Source organism: Canis lupus, chromosome 17 (genome assembly GCF_003254725.2).
Source record: "Canis lupus dingo isolate Sandy chromosome 17, ASM325472v2, whole genome shotgun sequence".
Taxonomy (NCBI): domain Eukaryota; kingdom Metazoa; phylum Chordata; class Mammalia; order Carnivora; family Canidae; genus Canis; species Canis lupus.
The window spans coordinates 26,662,822-26,690,049 of NC_064259.1; the positions used below are offsets into that span (position 1 = coordinate 26,662,822).

The window sequence follows — 27,228 nt, forward strand, 5'->3', positions numbered from 1 at the left end:
CGGAAAGGGTGGGTGAGGGCAGGGGAACCCACTCCCATAAGCAGCATGAATTGAGACTATAATCTTGGGGCAAAGAAATTTCCTGTTGTCTGGGGAAGCCTAGTCACCACCCCTATAGTTCTGCCTGCATCCAGAGCTCTTAGGCCCTCCTGCACTCAGCCCTTCTCACTCTCCTTCATCACACCTCTTTCTACATGGCCTCACCTCATCCCCTTCCCTTTGCCCTCCCTGTGCAGTTGTAGCTGAAGCTTGGGGTAATGTCCAGACCTCTTCTGTAATCTCCCTGCCCCACCCCCCACCAACCTCTGCAAACCCACCTGGCATTCGAGGCCCTTCCAGACTCATTGTCTATCCAAACTGTTTTGTTATCACCTGATCCCACATCACACTTGCCTCTGAGAAACATTGGACTTTCCACCATGAATAGTTGCCTTCTGCTTCCTGACCTTTGCACTTTCTTGGAAAATCCCTTCCCTACCCACCCCTGTGACTAGCTCAATTCAAAAGCCTCTGTCTTTCTGGATCATTCTCTGTTCCTCTCCAGAGCAGTAATACATATGTCACATGTGTGGCTCTTGCCCTTTGTTCTTTTATAACCATAGGAGGCATCATTTGTATTCAATTTTTTTTTCTGTTTACCTGCTTTACACATTCCATATCCCCAGCATGGTACCTGGCATGTTTAGAGCTCAACAGATGACTTGAATGCTGTATTTAGGAATGAAATGGGTTGGACAGAAGACATCTACTTAACATTCATGTATTTTTTTTTTTTTTTTGTCATTTGTGGCTGGTCTCCAGTGCTTTTAGGCTGCTCTAGTGCTTTTAGACTCCACAGGTGTAAGAAGAGAACCTTCCCCATTGGCGGCTGCTTTGTCAGGAGGAAGAGGCATAACCAAATTCTCTAACCCTTGTTTAACAAATGGAGAAGCAACTTCCCTGTTTGGGTTTATAACACTGAAGCATCTGACACTTGGCTGCAATACTGAATTGACTATTTTCCTTTAATGGCCATAGAAAATGAAAAGAATAACCATTCTGAAGCTCTGAGAGCCTAAATCCCCCTAAGACTCTACACTGGAATAAGAGTGTTGGTTCCTAGACTTTTTCACAAACTGTTCCTAGAGCACATAATTGTTTACGAAAGAACAGAACCCCTAAAGTGCATGCAATAATGCTAGCTGTACCTTAGTATAAAGCAGAAGTGGCCAAAACACAGAAACATGAATCTCTTGGGGTTGAGTTTGTCTGACAACAGTAAACACACAGACATTCTCTATTGGGGGGGGGGAAAAAAACCTCACAACAATCTAGGCACCTGCATTTATTGATCATTTGCCATGTAAATCTGTTTCCATGAATAAGTGACCAGAGTTGCAGCCCTGATGAGACTGCAAAGCCACAGGCACAGGTGATGTCTGCAGACCAGCCTAAGACAGCCTGCATCCAGGCCAGCTTCACCATGTGGGGGAGAACATCACAGAGCAGGTCACCGTACTCGGGCATTTTCTCATCCAGACAAAAGATAATGGTGGAGTAGGGGAATTAATTTTGAGTTGTGAATGCAGCAAGCAACAGAATGACAGATATTTAGAGAAGTATCAAAGGATTTTGAAGGAAATTTTTTTGGGTGCAAATGGAAGTTCTAAACTCTAGAAATAAGGACTAAGAAAATTTTTTTTTTTTTTTTTTTTTTTTTTTGCTGGAAAGAAAAAAGATGATATCAACTCAATCTCTCGCTCTGGGGAAAAAAAAAAAGAGGATACCCACTCAGTCTCTCTCTCTCTCTCTCTCTCTCTCTCTCCCTCTCTCCTCCTCCTTCTCCTCCTCCTTTTGGTAATAAAGGAGAATATAGAAGCCACCAAATACCATATTTAGGAACAGCAGTGTTATCTAGTGTAGTGCAGTAGCAGAAATCCTAGGTGGGAGATCTAGCCTTTACCTGTGTGTGCAGTTACTTAGTTTTGTCTCCTTGCTAACTGGGCTTGGACTTTGGACTTTTTATGAAGGGTTTTGTGCTCATTTGTGAGATCTCTTCCAGCTCTAAACTTCTATGATTCTAAATAGAAAGATTGGTGGAGCCTTGAGAATGAGGAACCTGGTGTCAATCTGATTCTGTGGTTCCAGCCCAGTGGCTCCTCAGGATAGCATAGCCCCACGTATGAGCATCTATCATCAAGCCAGTTTCTATTTAAAGACAACATCCCTCCTTCCTCCCCACAACCAAGGAAGAGGTTCAGTGCACAGGAATATACATTCATTCTTCCTGGTCACAGGTGGATTCATCTCTTCAATGCAGGTAGAGGTGACTCCCATCAGGTGTTCACCAGAGCCCAATGGGCATTTCACAGAGCACATATGGATTGGGATTAGAACCATTTGATTGACAGAAGCTGCCCAAATGTATGTGAAGGCATCCATAAGTGCAGTATTTGAAGGGGCCATTCTTTTGCCCCAAGACTCTAGGTCAAGTTTTTGCCCAAAGTGATTTTTCGCTTCTAAACATGGCCTCAGGTAAGGCAGCCAATTCACAATAGAGAGCCCTGGAAGGTAAAAATAAGAACTCTTAAATGAATCCACAACTACTGAGTGTCTGCTCCATGCAGTGAGCTGCATAGCAATGTTTGAACTTTCTGTAATAATTGATTGCATTTTCACAGAACTTTCACATGTATTTTCTTGATAGATCCTCACAGACACCCTAGGAGGTAGCCTGGACAGGGCAGAGCATGTAACATCACCACTGCTCCTCTGTATTTTACAAAGGAAGAAACAAATTTCTATAGGACAACAGGCTTGCAAATGGCGAAAAATCTAAATCCCAGTTTGGAGGGATGAGGGATTCAGATTTTCCTCCCTCTCTCTCTCAATGATGGACATTTACTCTGTAATGTGGGAACATTGCTGACATTTATTTTATTTTGCATCTGTAAAAACTAAATCTCTCTTTCTTCATGGATGTCTAAAGAAGGAGTTAATTACAGAACAAAATCTGTGAATCAGGGACTCTGTGCCATTTTTATCATTGTAAACTTACCCCCTGAACAGCACTGGGCTGTAAAGGAAGGAGGACCCCAGCACTAAACTGTTGGGATTTGGGTTGTTCCCCTTTTCGGGGAAGATCTAGAGAAGGCATTTTCCATTGTGATCCCAATCCTGGAACCAGAAGCTTTGAAAGCTGATGCTTCTTGCTTCATGGTATACGAAATTGTCTGATTCTTTTCATAGTATTTTTAGATCTATCAGTTACTTTTACCATTCTGAGTATATGCAAATAACTGGAAAGCCCCCTGTATTTTTACAGTTTCAAAAAAAAAAAAAAGAAGAAGAAGAAGAATTGCAAAAATGGTGAATGGAGATAGTTTGATGACCAAGTGTGTTTTATTTTATAATTTTCCAGTCATGGCAGTGTGGTCTTAATGTACAGAGTAAATCAAAACAACCATCTTTGCTGATAGGCTTGGATGTAAATGCAGCAACCTGAGACAGTGACTAAGAATATTTTTTCAAAAACAATCAAACTCAAAATATGTTAGACACAAGCAAACATTCCTGAAATTCCACTGACAAACTGCCTATAATTATAAAATATAGGTATATAGGAAGTAAAACAGGTTACTCCACACAGGGCTATAAAACCTAGAGGGTATGAGAGAATGCTTGTAGGTAGGTCATGGCTGGGAAAGTAGAGCAATGGCAAGAGTAACGCAGGGGCAGCTTTACATTCACTAATGAACATGGTGGCATTTGACTGGAAGCCATACTCTACAGCGCCCATCTCTGTGGTCCAGTAAACAAACCCCTGCTGGATACACATCAGTTCATCTAGTCTTCACAGCAGTCCTGGGAGGGAGCTATTATTTATGCCTCCCATTTTATAGACCAGCAGACTCAGACCCAAGGTTAATGACTTGCCTAAGTTCACACCACCGCTAATAGATAGCAAACATTTGGAGAAGATATTTCCATCAAAGGATCTGGTATTTGTCCATGTGATGTATGAAAATAGCCAAAGATATTCTGTGTCTTTTAAAAGAACATCTCCCCTACTTAGTGTGTGATTACTTGGATTTCTGGTGAGATGTTCTACCACTGTTGTCATCCCTTCTCCAACAGATGCCAATGCCAGTCATTAGAGGCCTAATCAGGAGGACAGGAACAGACTCGTCAAAGTCCAGATTAACTCCTATAACAAGGAATTTAGAAGAAGTCATTTGATTTTCTATTTGTGTAGTATTCACAATGTAAGGCTGCAAGCTGTGGCTGGGATTATAGAGGTAGAAAAGATGGATGCACTGCCTGCTTTCTTGAAGCTTAGAAGCCAGTAGAGTTTTCCATTGTGGAATTTACAAAATGGCAGGCAACTCCCCATGGCAGATAGGTTTTTTTTTGGCCCACATGGAATCATAAAGATTTTATTAGTTGCCAGTATTTAAAAATTGAGATATTTTGAGACACCTGGGTGGCTCAATGGCTGAACATCTGCCTTTGGCTCAGGGCAAGATCCCAGGGTCCTAGGATCGAGTCCCACATCATGCTCCCAGCAGAGAGTCTGCTTCTCCCTCTGCCTATGTCTCTGCCTCTCTCTGTGTGTCTCTCATGAATAAATAAATAAAATCTTAAAAAAAAATTGAGAGTGGTTACTTTGGCAGCACATATAGTAAAAAAAAAAGTGAGATATTTAATAAAATATCCAGATTTCTGGCTTCTTTTGACAAATGAAAAGATATGGCACTTGTCAGGCTCACAACAATTTGCCTTAGCTGAGCAGTGGTTGTCTCTCATTCGTCAGGGACCACTGCTCTCCCTGTTGCTTCCCTAACCTGGAGATCCAGTGTCAGATTCCACTTATCACAAGTTTTTATTATTCAGCTGAGAGGAAAGGTCCCCAGGGTAATTACATTTCTTTTAATTTTTTTTTCAATTTTTATTTATTTATGATAGTCACAGAGAGAGAGAGAGAGAGAGAGAGAGGCAGAGACATAGGCCAAGGGAGAAGCAGGCTCCATGCACCGGGAGCCCGATGTGGGATTCGATCCCGGGTCTCCAGGATCGCGCCCTGGGCCAAAGGCAGGCGCCAAACCGCTGCGCCACCCAGGGATCCCGGTAATTACATTTCTAAAGATTTTTTTTTCCTAAATAAAACACTGTTATACCAATGTTCCTATCAAAAGATCTCTTTCCTGCATCCCACTTCATTCTTTTGTATAATGGACTGGCCTTAAAGGCATTCATTTGTGATACATGATGGACGCCAACAAAAAGGCAGAGCCCCTGGAGGCAGGAGTGCCTGCTGTTGAGGGAAAGGTAGATACATTCTTTGTGAGCAAGATTTTCAAGATCTGAAGTGATGCTGGAGCCACTTTATAATAAAGTCGATTTTATTATGTTTAGAAAAGTCTCTAGGTGACAAAATCTAGGCAAAGCCACGTATGACCTGATATATAAAATCCTTAATTTAAATGTTGAATTTAGGAGCTAGAGTAGTGACTAAAATGGTCCTGGGCTCATATTAGATGATCAATAAATATTTGTTGAATGAATGAAGGATTAATTAAAAAATGACATTGTATAATGTCAACTTTTTTAAAAAAAATGAGAACAAAAAGATAAATCCTTGAAAGACATCCTTTGCTTGAGTTTTCTCCCACTTCCTCCTTCTTGCTCTTTTCCCTCATTCCATATCAACACACACCAAGTCTTTAGACTCAAATGTGTTAAAAGAAACTTTTCATGTCTAAATGGCCAAAGAAAGGACAGGGCACCTGATTACAGTCACTACTGATGACGTGATGTGGTTCATCAGGTAGCTTAGCATTGAAGGGTGTGGGTGGGACTCATCCAGGCTTATTTGAAGTCTCATGACTTCTATTTTAGGTGAATGAGACTGTGCATTTTAAGTTTTACTGATTTTATCCATCCTCTCCAATCTTTTATCCAAGTTGTTGTCCTTGCCTGCCCTGATCTTTCCCTCTTTCTTTCCCCAAGACCTCCCAGGTAAGTCCTACTTCACAAGTTCTTCTGTGACTCCATCCTGATCATTTCTGTCTTTGGTGACATCCACACGAAATACCAATAGTAACAGTAGCAACACCAAATAACCTTTCTTGACATTCTACTGTGTACCAGGGCTCACGGGTAGTATTTCACATGAAGTATTCCATTTGATCCTGATCAAAATGCAATTCATTAGGGACTTTTATGGTAATTTTCCATTTTACAGATGTGGAAACTGAGTATCAGACTTCTCTAATATAACTGGCCCAGGGTGACAGGACTAACCAGTGGTAGATTCAGCACTTGAACTCAGGCCTACCAGACTCTAGACAACCATCTCCCTGAACAATCCCTATAGCATTGAGAGTGTTGCCTTTTGCTGCTGTAAACACATCATAGGATAATGATGACCATACTAGGTTTAACTGTTTCTTTAAAAGTTCATGTTGTACCTCTACATGCTATCTTATTAATGTTCTGCATTCTCTCAAATTATTAGACATTAAGCATTGAATTTGGAAAATATTTCAGCAGTGTAAATAAGTAAATGTGAGCCAACATCATCATTTATCTCTTCTAATTTCTTGCAGCTTTCTCTGGACCTATATCACACAGAAGATGATATCTATAAACTGTCACTGGTGCTAGAGCCTAGAAATTCTAAATCGGTAGGTGGTGTTTTCTCTCTAAGGATCAGTGCCAAATACTGTTGTTTGTCATTTATAGTAAGTGCCTGTTACAGTGATGCTTTGTGATCTGAAGATTGAAGAATTTAAAAAATCTTCCATTTTGCCAATGGAACAGCTGAGCCCTGACAGTTTGAGGATTATTTCTTCACAGCAGAGTCTAATAAAGAAGAACATATTCCTAATTACTGTTTTATTGTTTATCTTCTATGTGTTGTGTCCTGTGAGAATTTGTTATACATATAGGCCCTCTTCCCAACAAAAGAAGAACTCAATGTTACAGAGCATCTAGACTCTTCAATATAAAATCCCATTCAGCATAAAATTTGGTTTAATAAATTTTGAATGCCCTAATCATAATGCACAAATTTCTCTGCTAATAACTCAGCTCAGAGTTTCAGTATCACATTGGATCATGTCTCAATTAACAGCTGACTCTTAGTAAAGAAACATTATCTGCTGCAATTGAGCAAATTGCATTACTGAATGTACACTGGTCATTAGTTTTAGTGAGTAGATTGTATCTTAGATATGTTTTATGCTAATAAAAATACCTCAGTGAATTTGAAATTTACAGTGAGGATGAGGTTTGCATGTTGAAGGAAAAACTGTCTATGTTTGCTTCTTAGATGAGATCAGGTTTATGATAAAGGCCTCATGCCCTACCTCCTTACCAGTTGAATTCAGTGGCATATTGTCAGAGACATGGACCCTAGGTCTGACCATCTATTCTGTTTCTGAAGCATCAGCCCCAAAGAGGCAGAATGACAGTAAGGTCATTCTCTGGTGCTCGGAGGTCATGCATTTGAGTCTGAGTCAGTTGAGTAGAAGCACCTGTTCTCAGAATGGTGAGTGTGGTGGTTCCATCACTATGTTCACCTCACCACCAGCCCTCAGAGGACCATCTCCTGGAGACACTGAAGAACAGACCCACATGGGAAGGTCAAAGGAATGAGTGAGGGTTAGATTCTGCAAAGTTAGCATGACAAACAGCTGGAGAGAACAGTAAAGTTATTAGAAAAAAGAATTTATGAACTCTTCTCTCATTCCTTAGTTTTGGTGTGAAGAAGTTGATTGTGGAGTGGCAAGCTGTATATATGCATTTCCACCTCCCCACACCTTATTTACCTGTGACTAGGTACCTGAATTGTTACCGGTTGGTTGTTAGGTACCTGGTGGGGCAACAGTATCTCATGAACTTTTAAGGAAATGGAGTCTGGTGAGGACAGATGTCTCACACGGAGCACATAGCCAGTATGGTGGAGAAATGGGATGCATCAGGCCTGTCTTTAATGCCTGTGCTTTTTCTACCACGTGATGCTGCTCATCTTTTTCCTGCCCTTGTATCAGGAACAGGCTAGGAATGACCGTGTTAGCACACTTGACTGATTTGCACTCTTTAGATTTGTTTTAGTTTCTTTTCAGGGTACATTTTGCCAATTTTAGAAGACATTTCCAACAATGTAGAAAAGTCTTTTTATCTTTTGTAAAAGCAGAAGCTTTCAAGGCTCCTTCCAAGGGCTAAAATCCTATGAACCTATGAAAATGCATTTCTCCATTCCCTTTCTGTCTCTTGTCTAAGTGGAATATCATCCTGTTTTGTGCTTAGGTGTGACATATGCTAACACTGGAGAACAAGCTCCTGTCAGGACACTCAGTGTGCTGATGGTTGGTGCTGGTGGGCCTCACCGTAGTCCCACTGCGAACCTTTGCTCCTCACAGTGCACCCTTCGTGTCTTGCCAGTTTGTGTCTTACTTTGCATCTTGTTTTTTTCACACCACCTCTAGGTCAAAAGAAATACCGTTCAATTCCATGTATAAAATAGTTAGGTCCAAACAACTTAATATATATCAATGTTCTAATGACTTAGAACCCACTTGAGAAAATAATACATGTTGAAATAAAAATAATATTGTAATTTCATTCCTAACCAAAATTCCTTACTAATGGATGTGTGTGCCTGTTGGGCATGGAACAATTTCTTAAATCTTGGAATCAGAGTGAATACTGCTACCTTTTTTCTTGTCCCACATTGATTTTTTTTTTGCTTTGGAAAGATATGATATCATTGAAAAAATGTAGCATGATCTATCTAATGGGTGAACTGTGAACTACTTCAAGCTGGTAGTTCACATGATGTCTGACAAATACTGCTGTATTTCCCTTGGAAGTTTGAAATATCTTTGAGTAAACGTTTGAAGTCCACTGCAGTGTTCTGGATGGGGTACCTTGTTATACAGTTTGGGAACCATGGGTTTATCCTTCATCAGATGAACAAAATGAAAAGCTTGATAGAAAGAGTCATGATATGGTTTCACTCATATGTGGAATGTAAGAAATAGTGCAAGATACCATAAGGGAAGGAGGGAAAACTGAATGGGGAAAAAAATAGAGAGGAAGACAAATCATGAGAGACTCAACTCTAGGAAACAAACTGAGGGTTGAGGAAGGGGAGGTGGGTGGGAGGATGGGGTAACTGGGTGATGGGCATTAAGGAGGGCACATGATGGGATGAACACTGGGTGTTATACTATATGTTGGCAAATTGAATTTAAATAAAGGGAAAAAAGATCCGTGATATATATGATGTGTGTATGAGTGAGTCTATGTCTCGATGATCCTATTCAGATAGCAGATAATTTTTGGTTCAGTTGGTAGCCTGCAGGGTATCAGCAACACCCACCTCATAACATTGCCAGAGGCTTAAATTTAGCACAGTTACTTCTCGATTCCTCTTGCAAACATGTTTATTCCCAATTCAGTATCAACTAAAAACCTGCCAGTACAGGTTTGCATGCATGCACTAGCAAAAATATTTACATTATATGGGTCCAAAGGAGAAGAATAAAGCACACACCACTCTTGGCTGGTCTCCTGGCAGGATTGTGTTTTCCCTTGTGTTGTGTGAACATGTTATATGTTACCACCACCGTCTTCTCCACATCATTTAGTGAAAATGTCTTGCAAGAATGTGGAAAAACGTATAAAGTAAATTCACCAAAGAGGCTAGGGAGACCCATTGAGCCAGTGAGAAGTGACTAAGCATACTGAGAGGGAAACTGGTTTGAGGACATAAACTTGACCATTCTCATGGGCTCACTTACTGCCCACATCTACTAATTTATCCCCAACACCAAATATTAAAGAATTAGACAACTGGTGTTTTGTATATTTTACATTATACAAAAATCTGTATGGAGTATTATATAGGTTTTGAGAATGTTTTAGTAATGTTTGGGGAGACAAGATAGGATTTTTTGGTGTGTTGGAAGAGCAATACCTCTTTTTCCACTTAAAATAATGGAATCCAGGCTACTGCTACAGAAAATGCACTATCCAAATGTGTATTTAGCCACAGAGTAGATCCCATTGACAAAAGATGCTCGTTTTTTACAACATTTAAGAGCTAATATATAAGTTTTTCCTGGTATTATTAATATATAAAATGTATATGTCTTTCTCTTTGTCCCCTAATTGCTCAAGGTCTCAGATAAAGTTGAAAAATGTGTTTTTTTCTGTCACAGCCTACCTCCCCTACGACGCCCACCAAGCCTGTGGTGCCCCTGGAGTGGGCATCAGGAGTGATGCCAAAGCCAGACCCCACAGTCATCAACAAGCACATAAGGAAATTAGTTGAGGTGAGTGATTGAGGGAGAGAGTAGAAGGCCCCTTTCTCTTTCCAGAATATTCTATAGTTGCCCAAGAGTCAGCTGAAGTCAATGAAACAGCCCTCTGGCAGGTAGGAACAATTTAGCAGATACTTAGGTCTACTGGCATTGGCCTCTGGGGGAGACTCCCAGAAAGGACCCCTCCCCCTTCTGGCCTTCTGTTCTCATTTGCCCAAATACCCTCAGCTACTTCCAACTCTCTTTCTGTAGCATTTGATGCCACTGTTGCCCTTGCAACTTGAGGGACTCTTTGGGAATTAGAATCTACTCATTAGAAAACCTATGTGGATCACAATAAAATGCCCAATAAATTAATAACCTGAGGGTAGGAAAAAATCCTGTATGTTGCATAGTTTCTCTTGCTGTATGTACTGGGAGTCTGTGACACAGCAGCACAATGCCATTTAGGTCTGAAACATCACTAAATGATGGACAGATCTCTATCAGAGTTTTCCATGGAGAAAGAAGAGTAGAAGTGCCAATGTGGGGCAAATGGAAACATACCTGGCCCTAAAAACTGTGATCCTGTGCAGCCCAGGTGGCTCAGCAGTTTAGCACCACCTTTGACCCAGGGCCTGATCCTGGAGACCCGGGATCGAGTCCCGCGTCAGTCCCATGTCGAGCCTGCTTCTCCCTCTACCTGTGTCTCTGCCTCTCTCTCTCTCTCTCTCTCCCTCTCCTTCTGTGTATGTGTGTCTCTCATGAATAAATAAATAAAATCTTAGAACAAAACAAAACTGTGATCCCTGATTAAACATCTGCTTTCATGGCTGGATATGATGCAATAGGATCATATCTTTTATCTTTGGGATAAAATGAACTTTTTGCTGAGGTTGGATGTTTAAAGAAAAAGAACATTCTACATCTTGGATCGTTCAGGGAACTGTGATGCATTGAAAGGAAAGTTCTGTGGAGCCTATGAGGCAGCAAGGAAAGGTCAGAAAGGATGAGGGAAGGCACTGAGAAGCATAAGCTCCAGTGGAAGCCATGTGTTGGTGCTGTGGTAGCAGATCCAACTTGGAGCCAAGGAAGGGGGGGTAAGGGATCCAAGCAGGATGGAGTTACAGCTCAGGAAGGTCTGTAACCAGGAAATAAAAGACAGAATGATTCTCCTACTCTCTTCTCTGCTTTTCGCTGTGTGCTCATTCCATTATCTGCAAACGGACTTTCTTTGCTCCACATGGGGAGTCTCTCTCTTCCCTTATGACATCTCTCTTATTTTCTCTCCGATTTCATGGGGGAAGGGTGGCTCAGTTTGAATATGTTGCCTACTTTTGGTTCAATCAAAGGAAAGACTGGGCTTTATTATGAATTTTTCTACTAAATTTTATTCTACAAAAAAGATTGTATTTTGACATGAATATGGATATTAGACTATAAATAGTAGGTACTGTAGAATAGTTCATTTCAAGCAACTTTGTAGATAAATATTGATATTGAGACTTGCAAAAAATGTAATGCTTTATGATTTTGCACAATTCAGCTATCTAAAAATAAACTTACAGTGCTAAACAGTCAATTTTTAATTAAGTAATTTGTTCATTTATGCCTTTGTCATCTTCCAAAATACTCCTGAAGCAGCTTACAACATAGGGCAATATGGATAAAAGAGAATAAACAGAAACCATGGGGAAAAGGGAGAAAGACTCATTATGATCTGTTTGCATATATCAGATCACATTGTGTTTTTGAGGAGAACTTAACAAACCTTTTTGAAAATTCAATTTAGCAGAGGGCAATGGAAAACTTTTATTTTTCTCTGGTTATAAAGAAAGTCAGAATCATTGTAAATATGCAATTTGTCATAAAATATAGAGAATACAAGCCTTACTTTTATGCCTTGGGGATTCTGCTCTCTAGGGATAAACACTGATAATTTGTAAATTATCTTGTATGACTTTATGCTCCCCATAAACACATACACCCATGTATGCCCCTAAGTAACACTGTTCAACTGTTTTCCTGGAACAGATTCCCCTAAGTGGAACTGCTGGGTCAGAGAGTAAGCACTGACTATCCTCCAGAAAAATTGTAGCTATTTACTTTATCAACTAATAGGAGAGTGCCTATTTTCTCACACCCTAGGAAATTGCCAATTATCTTAATGTTTTCCAATCTGAGAGGTTAAAAATTTTTTTTTCTCTGTGTTTCTGTAATTATTAGCAGAATCGATCATTTTCCATGAATGTATTGGCCATTTGTATTTTTACTTTGGTGATTTCCCATTTTCCTTTTGTGTCTTTGCTCTCATGTATATTTGCAAATAATCTTCTCTGTCAGTTATCTTTAAATTTATCAGCTGAGCTTTTTTGATTCAGATATTTTGCATTTTATGTAATAAAATGTTTTCGTTTATAGCTGTTGACTTCACTGTCATGGTAAGAAAGGCCTTTCCCACTCAACACAAAACAAAAAAATATTTTTATCTACTTACCTTTCATATTTTTATAGCTTTAGTTTTTACATTAGAATATTTAATGCATCTAGAATTTAGTTTGGGGCAATTGATTTTGTAAGAGTATTAGCATTTTAACTCAAAGCAGTCATTGGATGATCTTTAATTTCCCTGTGGATTTGAAAAGATAGTTTTTGATATTCTAATTTCCTGTATATACATAGGTCTATTTCCAGACTCTGCTCCCTGTAGTAAGTTACAGTACCATGTTGTTTGATTCACATAACTTTGTAGATTATTTGATTTCTGATAGGACACATTCTCCCTCATTATTTTTCATCTTAAACAATTTTAGGCTATTCTCAACATGTTCACTTCTATTTGAACTTTAGAATCAATGTGTTCATTTCAAACAAATTCCCACTGGAATTCTGATTGAAATTGCATTTAGAGCATACTTGAATTTTTTAGATAATTTAACATTTTAAAGCTTCATTTTCTGTTCCACTCTCCCCACTTAACAGACTATTTTTATCCTCAGCATTACACTTATCTTGTTATACCATAAAGACTTCTGGATTTCATTATCTCCCACTGGGTTCCAAGATCCTTGATAGAACAATATTCTGATTATCACTGCTTTCCCAATAATCAGTTCAGAGCCTGACTCATATAGCTATTCAATAAATATTTGTCTTTCCTTTTCAGTCTGTGTTTAGAAACTATGACCATGACCATGATGGGTACATCTCCCAAGAGGACTTTGAAAGTATAGCTGCCAATTTTCCCTTTTTGGATTCCTTCTGTGTGCTGGACAAAGATCAGTAAGTTTTAATTTTGTTATATTGTAATGCAACTATACTGAAGTAGAAAATTAGTGTCAGAGGAGAACAGGGATATCTTTAATTTACATCCTGACAGCTTTAATCCTAGCACATTGATGAGAGAAGTCCAATGTTTCACTGATTTTTTTCTTGGTGTCCACAAACATGACTGGATAAAGTCACAGGTCAGACTACACCATCCGTGTTAAATCTGAGTGCCCATTTGCAAATGAGCCCAAATTTCCTTTCTCCACATTACTTCTGCTTAGCTATTTCATCAACCCCAAAACCTCCATCGAACAAGAGTAGATGAGAAATATAGTTACACCTAGGCTCGTCAAGTCCTCAGCATCAAAGGACTTGAGGGCAATCCTAAAACACACAAATAGGTAAAATTATTTTAAATTACTTATAGTATGCAGAAGAGCAGATGATATCTATAGGTAGCCAGGAAGTGTCCTTGCTTTTTCTCTTTGCTAGCACAAAGGTTGTTCTGATAAATGAAGTAAAAATATATTTCTCTTTAGCTTCAAATGATTCCTGAAAATTAGATGACTTTAGAGGCTAAAAGCCAGCTCATTAGAAAATAATGATAAAAAATATATATTGCAGAGAAACACTGGCATTAGTAATTTGATTGCTTAATTTTTAATTGTGTGAGATTAGTTCCTTGTTTCAAAAGCATCTGTAATGAGATGCTAGATTTTATATTGGTGAAATGTCCAAATTATATCACTTTAACATCCTGTAATATTTTTGTTGGTGTGAGAATTTTTTAAAAACTAAATCTGTAAGTAATTCAATACACCAAGGAAAGCCTTGGTATTTTATCACAAACACCTTAAAACCTTAATTCATCTTCATTGCATATCTAGAACAAAGAATAATTTGAAATAAATTGTTAGAAATATAAACTTCTTTTACAAAGTAAAATTTAAGTTACCTGCTTACTATCTACTTCCCTTAGTTTGTTTCTGTCAGGAACATGTAGGTAGGACATGAACTTAAAATCACTTCCTACTCTTCATCTCTTTTTTTTCTGCCAGTTCTTTAGATGGACCAAACACTGTCCCAGCAAAGATATATAAAAATGTTTTTTTTACTAAAAATGAAGGTTTGAAATATTCATAGCTTACATGATTTTTGTCAGACAAGCTGAGATATGTCAATTTTGAGAGGCAAGTAGAACATCCAGGAGATTCTAGTAAGGTGTAGATATGATACCAAGGTTCAGCAGAACAGTTGCAGAGGTATACATTGCTGGGTCTTCAGCCCAGCCAGGCAAGCTGGAGTCCCAGGCATGTGAGCAAATTCTGATGGGAAAGTTGAGAAGAACATGAGCTTGGGGCCTGAGGAGGGCAGCTTTGGGGACTCTTACCCTCTACCCCATACCATGAAGCTAAAAGGAATAAGTTGATCCTATAAGAGAGCCAGAGAAAGAGGAGCATGGGAGGCAGGAGAGAAACTGGGCTGTGTGGAATCACAGGGTTACATGGAGGAGAGGATCACCAAAGAAGAAGCTTGTCCGCATGCCACATGCAGCCCAGGAGGCCAACAACTTCAAGGGGTGAGAAGGCCACTGAGGATGTCATTGTGACAGTTTCAATAGAATCGTAGGGCTAGAAGCCTGGTTATTTGGAGTGAAAAGTAAACGAAGGGGGGAATAATCTCTAATGAATATTCTTTTTTAATACTTTGGGAGTAAGAAAAGGGAAAGGGAAAAAACAGGTACATGGGATGGAAGCAAGGCTGAGGAAAGACATTTTCCAGGCAAGGGAGTTGTGAGCATATTTGTATACAGAGGAAGGAGTGGGTGAAGAAACTGAGCAGAACCTGGAAGGAGCCGCATCCTGGGAGGCTGCAGGGTAGGAGATGGGAGCCTGATTTCCTCAGAGATGGGAGGACCCAAGAAGATAAAAAGGGATTCTGAATTGGCACAGAAGGGTGTGGCCTCCAGTACATTCTGATGTGGAGAGAAGCCGTGTGAAGATCACCTACTTCAGGTGGATTTGATCTCTTGGTAAACTAGAAGTCTGGAGGGTTCTTTGTGAAAAAGATCTGGGGGAATTGTGCTGGCAAATGGTCTATAAGCCAGTAACATATGAATGAGAGATTACTAATAATAGTGGCCTGGATGACATCAGGCTGAATGAACTTGAGCATGGTGACCCAGTTATTACAGTTTGCTGCCTTTCTCCAGCAACCCGATTCTTACACACCCTATTGCTAGGTACGGGCTAGAAAGGAGTTTTCCTTCTGGAAACTACCATTTGGAAATGAAGGAGACTTTCCTTAGTACAGTGCCTAGGATACACGTACATATCTCCTCCTTACTAAGAAAGCCTTTGACACTAAATGCTGTCTTTGAGGTTCTCTCCTTTCAGAAAGAACATCACTCCCCGCCCACTTTTGGCCACAAAGGTTTGGAGCATTGGGTGATTAAAGTGTGTCAGCCACTTAGCAACATGATCTTCAAAGACCCCTCCTTTTTCTGATTCTCTTCACAGGGATGGCCTAATTAGTAAAGACGAAATGATGGCTTACTTCCTACGAGCGAAATCCCAATTACACTGTAAGATGGGACCAGGATTTGTCCATAATTTTCAGGAGATGACCTATCTCAAGCCAACCTTCTGTGAACACTGTGCAGGATTTGTAAGTCTGTTTTCTATTGTTTTCTCTTGTGGGTAGTTATCCGTGCCTCATTCTGAGAAGGTAGGAAAATGATACACCAACAGGGTATTGTCTGCTTTAGATCAGAAGTAAAATATGATGGCTCCCTGAAATTAAAAATTAAGTTAAAAACAAAAGCAAGATCTGCAGGTTTCACTATGTTCTTTCTAGGAATGCAGGGCTGATGACAGAGAAGGAGGGTGAGGCTTGTTAACTCAAGAGAGCAGTTTGTCTGTTAATCCCTGCCAAGGCAAGTTTCTGCCCAATGAGCCTTGGCATTCAGTGCTAATACTCATAGCAGGTGCAATTAAGGGGAGTATTTATCTTAGCCAGTTCTTCCCAGTTCTTGTTTCATGTGACGTCAGTCACTAGAAATCCATCATGGCATGGCTCAATAATTCATAACCCAAAAAGGAAAAAATCTTTTTGGAGGGAAGATGGTTATAATAATAAATAACATTTACTTGGCACTTGACAGTAATGAAGTGCTTCCATAGACGTTAGTGTAATTAATCCTCATCACTCACTCATGAAGTGGACATTTTATTCTCCCCATCTGCCTAGTAAGACAGCGAGGTCCAGAGAGGATAAGTCAGGTTTCCAGGATCATACAGTCAGTAATCACCAGAGCCGGGACTCAAACACAGGTGTTCTGACTCTAAATCCTGCACTCTACCTACACAGCTACCTACACTTTGTTTCCCCACATTTGATAATTCTTTGCAACTAAGAGCAGCTTTGGCCCTGATATTGAACAAAGACTCATGGGCCCTGAAACTCTAGTTGTTACCCAAATTGTAGAAGATGAAAATGTGATCCTGTAGGTGAGGATGGCCCAGCAGCCAGCATGGCTACTGCTCCTTTGTCCAAATGCCAGAGCTCAGTTATGTTAGCTTTATTCAGCCATTGTGTCCACTGGTGACTCCTTTGAATTCACAGCTGATATTATGTACTGCTGCAAAAATTACACTTTTCTCATCCCAAGCTTGAAGCATTGGCTTTAGGGGGCCCCAAGGACAGGAGTTTGTGTTCAAGCACACATCCTGCCATGTTGTTGCAATACTTAAATGACATCAGACGTGTTGCACGTCATGTAGCTCAGAATAAATACTTCTCCTCTTAAGTGCTCCTTAATATTTTCGAGGTTAATTGAAATTAAGTCATTTAATGTTTTAATAGCCCTTTTTATTCTTCAAAATATATTTAATTTCAATGGATGAGATTTGATTTGATCTTTATTCACACACATTTTTTTTTTTTAAAGTCCATTGGTTTTCAGAGGGATTTATAAGTTTAGATGTGTCATTGAAAGGAATTGTAGGGGAAAGCAAGGAACTATTTTTTGGTGCCTGGACCACCTGCCTTTGAAATAAATTCCATTTTAGGGGTAAGCAAAACAAACAGTATTTGAAATCCATTTATCTCAGAATTCCCGAACTGAAAGAATTTTGCTAATTCCCTTGTTTTGAGGTCTGGAGAAGATTAGTGATTTCTGTAAGATCACAGGGAGCATTAGCAGCAGGCCCATGACTCATATGCACTCCCAGTGCTCCTTACATTGTAGTCCCTTCAAATCTTAAAGCAACCTGAAGTCTCACATCAAAGCCTGGGGAAATAAGTCTTATACACCCATCCACATGAGGTCACTATCTCCTGTCCTTGGCTGGCAGTGACAGTGACCCAGAGCCTCTTCCTGTCTTGTGTTGTCTCTTCATTATTAAGGAACGTTAACAAGCAATGCCCTGAGTTTCCCTCCTGATAGGACTCAGGCTTCACTCTATCTTTTCTAGCAGTTCCTGCAGCTATGCTGATAATGTGCCATATCTGGATATTAGAATGCTTCTTCTCAAATCTTAACTTCTCTTGTCCTAGATCAGTTGCTTTTGGTCACACACAAAACACCCAGGAGCAGTGGCTTCCTGTCTTTCCCTCCTGTGACACATTCTTCTTTTCTTACTCACTAGCAATGAGACAGACCTTGCCAAGTGACATCACCTGTTTATAGCTCAGTCTAAATATACATAGCATGCAATGAGTTAACATACATTAACTAGAAAAGCTTAAAACAGTGCCTCTCACACAACAAAAGTTCAATAAATGTTAGCTGTCATTATTATTGTTATTGCTGTCACCAAGGGCTCTGTGAGCAAAGGATTTCTTACCATTGCAAAGTTTCCCAGATGTGCGACCTTGCAGATTATTTAATTTTCTGGGTCATCCCACTCACTTGTTATAGGAGAGAAGAAAACTAGATTATCTTGAAGATCCCTGTAGCTCTGGCATGATGTGATTACCCTGATGCCCCTTCCCCTTTCTGGATAGACTGTTCCTTATCCTCTTCCAGTCATCCAAGGTAACTGAGGCCTTGCTTCCAATCAGTTGTCTTAATAATCCTACCTTCCCAGCATACATTTGCAACTTAATAATGTACTTGGGAGGACATGATAACTTTTAAGACTCAAAAGAATCACTTACCACTGGTGGAATTTCCTTGTCAGAAAGAGGGTAAGGATCGGTCTTCCTGACACCCTCGAATCACTTGACATTGGCATTTATTTTATTTACTGGCATTTATTTATTTATTTATTTATTCTTCTTATAGAGAGGGTCATAATGACCACTCTCAGGGCATTGTTCCCCTATCATAGAGGTAAATGACACTCCCATCAGTCCCCATATACCACCGGTCCTGTTTCTTTTAGAATCATTGTATTAACCAGGTATCAGTCACCTAACATAACCACTAAAAGGTTACAAATGGAGTTTTTCCAGCTTAAAGCTAAGCCCACTGAATTCATTAATATTTATGTTTCTGTTTCCCTGGGATCCATGAGCAATGCTGTGGGAGGCATGGGGAAGAACACACCACCACCAGGATGATCCCCTGAACCCCCTAAGGAAACACCCCTCCTTAAACTGTAGGCCCTCACATCTCTCCAGAGGCACTTGTCACTTCCTACATCCTACTTCCTCTGGGGTTGGCACAATCTGAAAGCTTTCTGCATCTCCCTGAGCCCTGGCACAGGCCAAACACTGAGCAATCAGAGAATGACTACGTGAACAAATAGATCTTTTCCTTCTCTGTATTCTTTCAGGGTACAAATGCTACTCAGAAAAGAGCCTAGTACCACGCGAGCGCGTTAGTGGGATATGCACCATGTTTGCTTTATTTCGTTAGGGGGCGCCAAGAGCAGCTGGAGTGATTAAAAAGAAGGCAGAGGGAGCTGGGGGCTTCCAAGAACAGTGACAGTCTCCCCAGTAAATTTTGCTGAGAACGCATTATACCAAGGTCCAATAAATGTACCAATATCAGTCTCCCATCCCGGCTCCCATTTGGCTTTCAGATAGAAAAGGGAAGCACAACTGTTATCACCCCAGCTGGAGTGAGCTAGGAGACCATTCTTCTATCTGACAGGAAGGGTGTCAGGATCAGTTACATCCTGTTTGTGCTCTACCAGCCATCATGCTTCCCAGGACTTCCTTCTCTCTGGCCTTGTTTTGTTTTTTCCAGATTTTAATTCAGATTCTCTGACATTCTTTTGTCTTTTGTTACAGCTCTGGGGCATAATCAAGCAAGGATACAAATGCAAAGGTAAATAAATGTTATGTTGTAAAATGTTAAAATGTCCGTGTGTCTGACAAAACTACAGAAACTCTTGGCATCTTGGAGAACTCAGGTCTTTGGGCCACTGGCAACTGAAGAAGGTAATGTGTCTAGGGGAAAAAATCCCTGCAGTTCTGGATAGCCTCAATCAGAATTTCACAATTCTTGCTTGCAAGAGCAAGCAAACCACCCTTATCAACCCACAGACATGTGGCCTCTTCACTAGGATGTCTTGTGAAACATCACACAGTTAGGGTGAGAATTTTGGAGTGGAAAAGGCCTAACTAAAATACCATATAAAAGAACTTTGTCCTTCATGGGAATAAGCACATACTCATTCCTGTAATACATATGCCTTTCTTTCTGCTCTCACATACAGCTAGCTATTCCTTTTGCCACTAAATCACAGATGATGGATGAAAAACAGATTTAAAGTTTCTCCTTAAAACTTATTTTTGTCCCTTTCAATGAATTTGTTCATATGGTTCCCCAATTAATTGAAGTTTATTAACAAATAAAGAAATATAACTTGATAAATGCAATATACATGCATATTAATAGGCACTTAGGACTCTTGACACTAGTGCCTATATGATCATTATATATTATTGATGTTTATTTTTAAATTTTATTTAAAGTCAATTAATTAGCATATACTCTTTTATTAGTTTCAGGGATAGAGTTTAGTGATTCATCAGTTGCATATAACACCCAGTGCTCATTACATCATGTGCCCTCCTTAATGCCTATCACCCAGTGACCCCATCTCCCCACCCGCCATATATTATTGGTGTTTAAATAAAGAAATTACTGGATAGTTTACTGATGGTTTTAAGAATCTGACAATGCTCTTGAAAGATATCACTACAAAAGAAAACATTTTCATTACAGAATGCTTTCAGATTAATACTATTGCCTTTTGGTGCCTTTTTTCCCTAGCTATCTTTTAGGATTTGGTCCTCGTGTTGTATGAACAGAGTTTCCTGAAGCTCAATAGGAGCCACCTTTTCATCTCAAAAACCTTCCCTTTAGTTCTTGGTATTAGTTGTCTGAGTGTAACTTGGATTTGTACTTTCAAGCAGCAAAGATACAGCAAAGATATCTTACCACCTAGCTATAGTTTTATTCTGGTTTCTGACCCTTATCCTCTAAAGACAGACACACACACACATATAAACACACTTTTATGAAGATGAAAATCAATTAAACCCTTGGATCATCTGTGTATATACAGTATTTTCTCTTAAAGGCAAAAGAATGTTAAAATTAATTAAAATAGACAACATTTCATTATAATTTAGTCTTTCCATGCTGTCATTACAAGAGTATTTGAAATAAGATCATTTGAGGGGAAAGCGAGTATTGGAAAGAATTAGAAAGATCTTCTTTGATAGGGAGAAATACGCTCTTTAAAATGATCCTATCTGTTCATTTCTAAGAGAAATGTAGAACCCTCTATGGGAAATAACTGTGTTTCTCTTTTGCAAAGCAGCCCAAGTTTTCTACTCTAAGTAGCAATTTATAGTCTACTTTCTTAACTAAAGCATTCTAATGGGAGTTTTACAGAGTCTGCTGCCATTTCAAAGCCATAATCAAATCTAGAATATGTTATTGGGCATAAGCCCATCTTGTTTTCTGTTTCTATGCAAAGACAGGAAGCAGGAGATAAGATCCCTTGTTCTAGAAAAGATTTAGAGGGGGATGCCTGGTGGCTCGGTGGTTGAGCATCTGCCTTCGGCTCAGGTCGTGATCCTGGAGTCCTGGGATCCAGTCCTGCATCAGGCTCCCTGCAGGGAACCTGCTTCTCCCTCTGCCTTTGTCTCTGCCTCTCTCCGTGTCTCTCGTGAATAAATAAAAAAATATTTTTAAAAAATTGGAGGAATGAAGAAGAATAATAAAATGCAGGCAGATACCGAATAAAGGGATACCTGACTGTAAATGAGCGGAGGCAGCTGTTGGGCCTAGAAGACACTAGAAGTTGGGGTTTCTTTCCCTCATTCTGGCTCAAGGAGCCTCTTGGTGGAGCCTGGGAGGCAACCCCAGTCCCATGGAATTGGCATTTAGTTTGGGGCAAAGGCAACTCCCTGCTAGGTCTATGCCCTGCTGGTTTGCTCCCCAGCGCCTCAATGAATTGTGTAGAGGAAGAAGTTAAGCAAGTGTGAGAGGAACCCCGGGGAGGCAAGTAAGTCCCACTGGCCTTTCTCTGGTCCCTAGACACACTCTGCAGGCCTGAGTTGGACTCTGAGTCAACATGGAGCAGAGGAGGGGGAGGGCACAGCCAACAGCTCAGGGGCACCCTGGCAGCCCAGTCAGCACCAGGTGCACATGGTTGCCACTAATCGTTTGTGATACTTGGTGATTTTTCAGACTGTGGAGCCAATTGTCACAAACAGTGCAAAGACCTCCTGGTTCTGGCCTGTAGGAGATTTGCTCGTGCTCCCTCCTTGGGCAGTAGTCATGGGTCACTGCCTGGAAGCCCCTCATTGCCCCCAGGTAAGATCCTCTGCTTTCTTTTCTACCTCAATTTCCTTCTGCTCATCTTTCCATATTGGCCTTTCATTGGGTTCTGGATCTGAACCTGGTCAGAGTCATTATAAACACCCTACTTCAGGGTGAGTAGCTATGGCTATACCCTTGACTCCCACCTGCTTCTCTCTGCTCTCAGGTCTCACATCTATGCATTTCACCTGCAGGCAGTTTGGGTCCACCTCTGGTCTGTCCTTCTAGGGCCTTGCTCATCAGACTCCTGTGATTTGCACCAGCTTTGACAGTTTGCTCTAAAGCAATCAGATGTCAAATAATCACAACAGTCTCTCCTCTTCCAGTGCAGGATGAGGTGTTCGAGTTCCCAGGCGTGGCTGCAGGACACCGAGACCTGGACAGCAGAGCCATCACACTGGTTACAGGCTCTTCTCGCAAGATCTCTGTGAGGCTGCAGAGGGCTACCACCAGCCAGGCCACTCAGACCGAGCCTGTATGGTCAGAGGCTGGCTGGGGGGACTCAGGGTCGCATACCTTCCCCAAAATGAAATCCAAGTTCCATGACAAAGCAGCAAAGGACAAAGGTTTTGCCAAGTGGGAAAATGAGAAGCCCAGGGTGCAGGCTGGTGTGGATGTTGTGGACCGGGGTACCGAGTTTGAGCCTGACCAGGATGAAGCAGACGTGGGTGAGACCAGACAGGATGGTGAGGTCAGTTCTGGGTCAAAGCACAAGTAAAATCACAAGAAGGAGGCTAAAAGGGGCTGAGACAACCATTATAGTGAGTCCAGGAGACAGCCTAGTAGGTTTCTTTTTTTTTTTTTTTTAAGATTTTATTTATTTATTTGAGAGAGAATGAAAGAGAGAGAGAGGGAGAAGCAGGCTTCTCACTGAACAGGGAGTCCAACATGCGGCTTGATCCCCAGACCTTGCGATCATGACCTAAACTGAAAGCAGACGCCCAATCCACTGAGCCACCCAGGTACCCCTAGCCTACTAGTTTTGAGAGCTGAGTGGTTGCACATTAACACATACCACTTTTCATCTTACTCTTGGCTTGTTATATGATCCCAGGCAAATGATTTCTTCTCTTTGCACCTCAATTCCCTAATATATAAAATTGAACCAGATGGATTCCAAAGCTTAGTGAGGCTGTCATTTCTGTGGACTGATATGATGTCCCAGGGATCCATGACTCACTGTGTGTATCCAATAGGCCAGTACCTGTATCAGTTTAGTTTTCCAAGCTAGAATCAGGGTAGGGGAGGGAGGGTGATGGGCAGTGGAAGCAAAAGACTTGCAGATAGAGAAGAAGAGTTGGAAACTTTTGCCCTTACCACCCCCAACACCTGCAAAAAAAAGTCTTTTGACAGCATCATGGAGAAGCAGGGGTGGTGAGAATCAGAGACATAGGAGCCTGAAGGTTCTATAAGCCAGGCCCTGGCTCCACATAAAAATGACATTCACATCATCCAAAGCAGATTGGAAGCATGTGGAATTTGTTAGAATAAGCTGAAAATATAAATTGATTCAAGTTAGACTTAGATAAATTTATTAGTCAACAGTCCGTAGTGTATTAAGAAAAAAGATTTGGGGAAATCAGTGTCATATTCCTAACCTTTCAAGCCATGCCATGGAGGGCAGCCATAGCCTCCCTATGGAGTCGTTCTCATAAACAGAATTATTGGGTTAGGCAGAGAACCTATTGAATCAAGCCAGTGCTCTTTATTCTTATGGGTAGTCCTTCACATTCCGTTCTTTAGGGAGACCTAAATACACAGTCCCCTTGGTTTCCTGTGATGAGAAAAACTCCAGTGACCTTTAACCCAAATTCCTCTAGTTTTTTCCTCATTGAAGACAATTAATAAGGAGGCCAGAAATTATCTTAAGTCTTATGCAGTTTATTGTAAGTTTTGATATGTTTATGTATAGCTCTCTCTGCATATCTCTACATATACCTATATAGATATGTATCTTTTCTCTCATACAAATTTTCTCAGTGCTCTTACCCAAGTTTACATTGTGTTTTTCTAAGAGAGAAACCTCAACAAGAAATATTTCATAGACCAGTGTTTTGTGGAGCCCCTCTTAGGAAACATTAATGTAAGCAAACTTGTTGAATAAGATTTAAGATTTCATGTGCTGTGTAGAATACATGATCTTTTAATTCCCTCTAAATCTTAAGAGTACAAAGTGCTTGATCATTTGATCAAAGTGATCATTTCAGATGTTCCCTCAAATGTAACTGATAAACTGCTTTCTAAGAATATTCTTGTTTTATTAAGTGTGACCCAGCCATACAACAGGTTCTGATTCATGTTGCAGGATGGCTGACTTCAGGCTGAGGACACTGGAGGCAATGATGTCAGCATTTGGAAGGAGCAAGATGAGAAACTCTGAAGAACACTCCAACTCAGGAAGTTATCTGAAAAGATATCTGGGACTTTTACTGCTTGGTGACACCATGGGGTCTCCCTGATTGGACTATGGGACAGAGGATTTACCCTATGAACTATTTATTTCCTCCTTCCCAGGCCCTAGTCAGGTGCTACCAAGACTGGGTGATGTAGCTAGTAGATTTCTCCTGTATCTTTCTCTAGAGCCATTTATATATGAGTGAAGTGAAAGCTTTTCTGCATGTACTTGATACTCATTCTCTGAACTCTACTTTTTTGTGAGAATATTATTTCAGTATTTTTATAAACTTTTGGTGGGGGAGGAGTCAATTTAGAGGTCTTTTTTTGTGTGCTTTTTGGATGGGACCAGGACTTATTTTCTTGAGGGGACAAAGAAAGCTCTTCAGATCCTGGAATGAGGTGGTTCTTCTAACGTAAAGAGATGTTTACATTGTTCTTACCCTACAGTCGCTGTCACAATGTGTAACAGGTCATACATTTATGTTCATATAAGTCTTACCAATTCTGCATCCTAAGGAAGCTATGACACAGCCATGAAAATCTCCTGATATTTATAATTGCTGTGGGGGAAAATTAAGTATACTTGTCTCAGCTGACTATGTTTAGCCATTTTTCTTAAGACTCCTGTTAAGACTGCCAGTAAGAAATGTGGATAGTGATTACAAAATCAATTAAAGTTTGGGCGGATAAAATTTAGGAGAGAAGCAAACCAACAAGCAAACCACTTAGTGAAATGAAAAACAACCAGCAATCTTTAAAAATTCAAAACAGTTTTAAGAACTTTGTTTGTTAAAAAAAGAAAAGTTTTGATTATAAAAGAGAACTTTTGTCCTCTTCCGAAGATATTGCCATCCATAATTAAAGAGTAGTCATAGAAATCAAATCCTCAGAAACCTTTGATTAATATTTTATTTAGCTTTTAAGGTATCAGTATTTTTCAATGTCTCCCTTTGACCTACAGAGCTACAGGTGGGTCTGTTTTTTACATGATTAGAGGAGAGAGAACTTAGTTCAAGGTGTTCAAATAGAGATTGAATTGAGCCAGTGGACGAGGGGAGTGACCTGCTGCCATGTGGCCAGTGTGAAATTATGGCCCCACAGAAGTGCACTGGTCTTCATTGGAAGTTTAAATGTATAAACCATACAAGATTGAATTTATTTATATTTGGGGCAGTCACTTCAGTAAATAAATGCCTTTCTTCTCTTTTTCCATTAGATAAAATTAAGGACAGTTCTACTCAGCAAACACTTGACCACCTGCTTTAGGCAGGTCCTGTGCTAAAATGCACAAAGACAAGCAATATTTAATATCTACCCTTTAAGGAGAGATGGTTCCTTAAAGTACAATTCCAGATTTGCTAGGACAGACTTCATTGTGCCAAACAGATTGAGAAATTGATTTGCAGAAATATTGCGAATTAAATGAAGTTATTAGTTGAGGGTGCTTTGAACAAGCTATGTAATAAGAGAACTTGCTCACCATTTGCAAAGAACCTCAGAAAGCAAGCAGCCATCCCCAAGTGTTGGCTTTATGTATATATAGTATCTATTCCTCTTCCCAAATGCAATGAAATATGTGTTAACAAAATTAAAAATAGAAAATGACCATTTAAGTACCTTAAACATGTGTGTTTTTTTAATTTTAAGAAAATTCAAGAAGAAAATTTGGATTGTTCTTTTTCCTCTCAAAGCAATTATTTCACTCATCACTTAGTTTGGGTTATTTTTGAGTTTTCATATCTAAGAATTTTATATTGTCAGCCTTCCTATGATGAAGATAAGAAATGTACCTCAAATAAAAAACAAATAAATACAAACAAAGAAAACAAAACATGTATATGTGTGTATATGGGTATACATACACACACATGCACACACACACTAGTATTACAATTTTCTTGAAGAGGACTCTGTGTCCATAATGAAGCTGCTTTATAATTTTGATTATATTATTTACTCACAACAAGTGGTAACTCTGATGGTTCTAATCTGTCAGTTTCCCATTATCAGTAAGATAAGTAAATTAGGCAAACCCATGGTGAAGCAAAAAGAACTGTTATGTTTGGTCCCTCCAGGCCTCCCTTTTGTAGGTTTAATGGTCACCACCACCTTTTTGGTGAAAGGCAAAAGCAAAATCAGACTCTTAACAGTGACTATTATCAAGTCCCAGGAGAGAATAGTTTAGGCGCTGCAACTGAGTCTTCCTTGAAGGATGTACTGATTGGATTGATCTTTAGATTTGCCTAGCTAGAGGGTGGCCCTAATTGGTATTAGTGGCAGCCTCCTGAAGCAATAACGTTCCCAAATATCCATGGTAACAGAGTCCCTCCAAAGGTCCAAAGGGCTTGCTGTTTCACAACGAAGGCAGGACTCCTACAGAAGGGAGCACCAAACTGTTCTTGATGATAGAAACCTTAGCATACCTAAAATAAACATATTGATTTTTGAGGACATAAATTCAAAGAACATATGGCCATATGGCTC

General features: G+C 40.0%; 1 protein-coding gene across 11 annotated transcripts in view; it reads left to right on the forward strand.

The window, feature by feature from the left end:
• The window catches only part of RASGRP3 (RAS guanyl releasing protein 3), a 98,898-nt gene extending 72,323 nt beyond the window's left edge, over window positions 1-26,575 (forward strand). For all 11 annotated transcript variants that reach the window (XM_025454199.3, XM_025454202.3, XM_025454201.3 and 8 more), the window contains 8 exons: window positions 6,588-6,665; window positions 10,209-10,322; window positions 13,456-13,571; window positions 16,079-16,226; window positions 19,800-19,836; window positions 22,216-22,341; window positions 22,674-23,038; window positions 24,653-26,575. In XM_025454199.3, the coding sequence (XP_025309984.1) occupies window positions 6,588-6,665; window positions 10,209-10,322; window positions 13,456-13,571; window positions 16,079-16,226; window positions 19,800-19,836; window positions 22,216-22,341; window positions 22,674-23,038; window positions 24,653-24,661 (993 nt within the window). In that variant the 3' untranslated portion in view covers window positions 24,662-26,575. The remainder of the gene's footprint in view (window positions 1-6,587; window positions 6,666-10,208; window positions 10,323-13,455; window positions 13,572-16,078; window positions 16,227-19,799; window positions 19,837-22,215; window positions 22,342-22,673; window positions 23,039-24,652) is intronic.
• The last annotated feature ends 653 nt before the right edge of the window (window positions 26,576-27,228 follow it).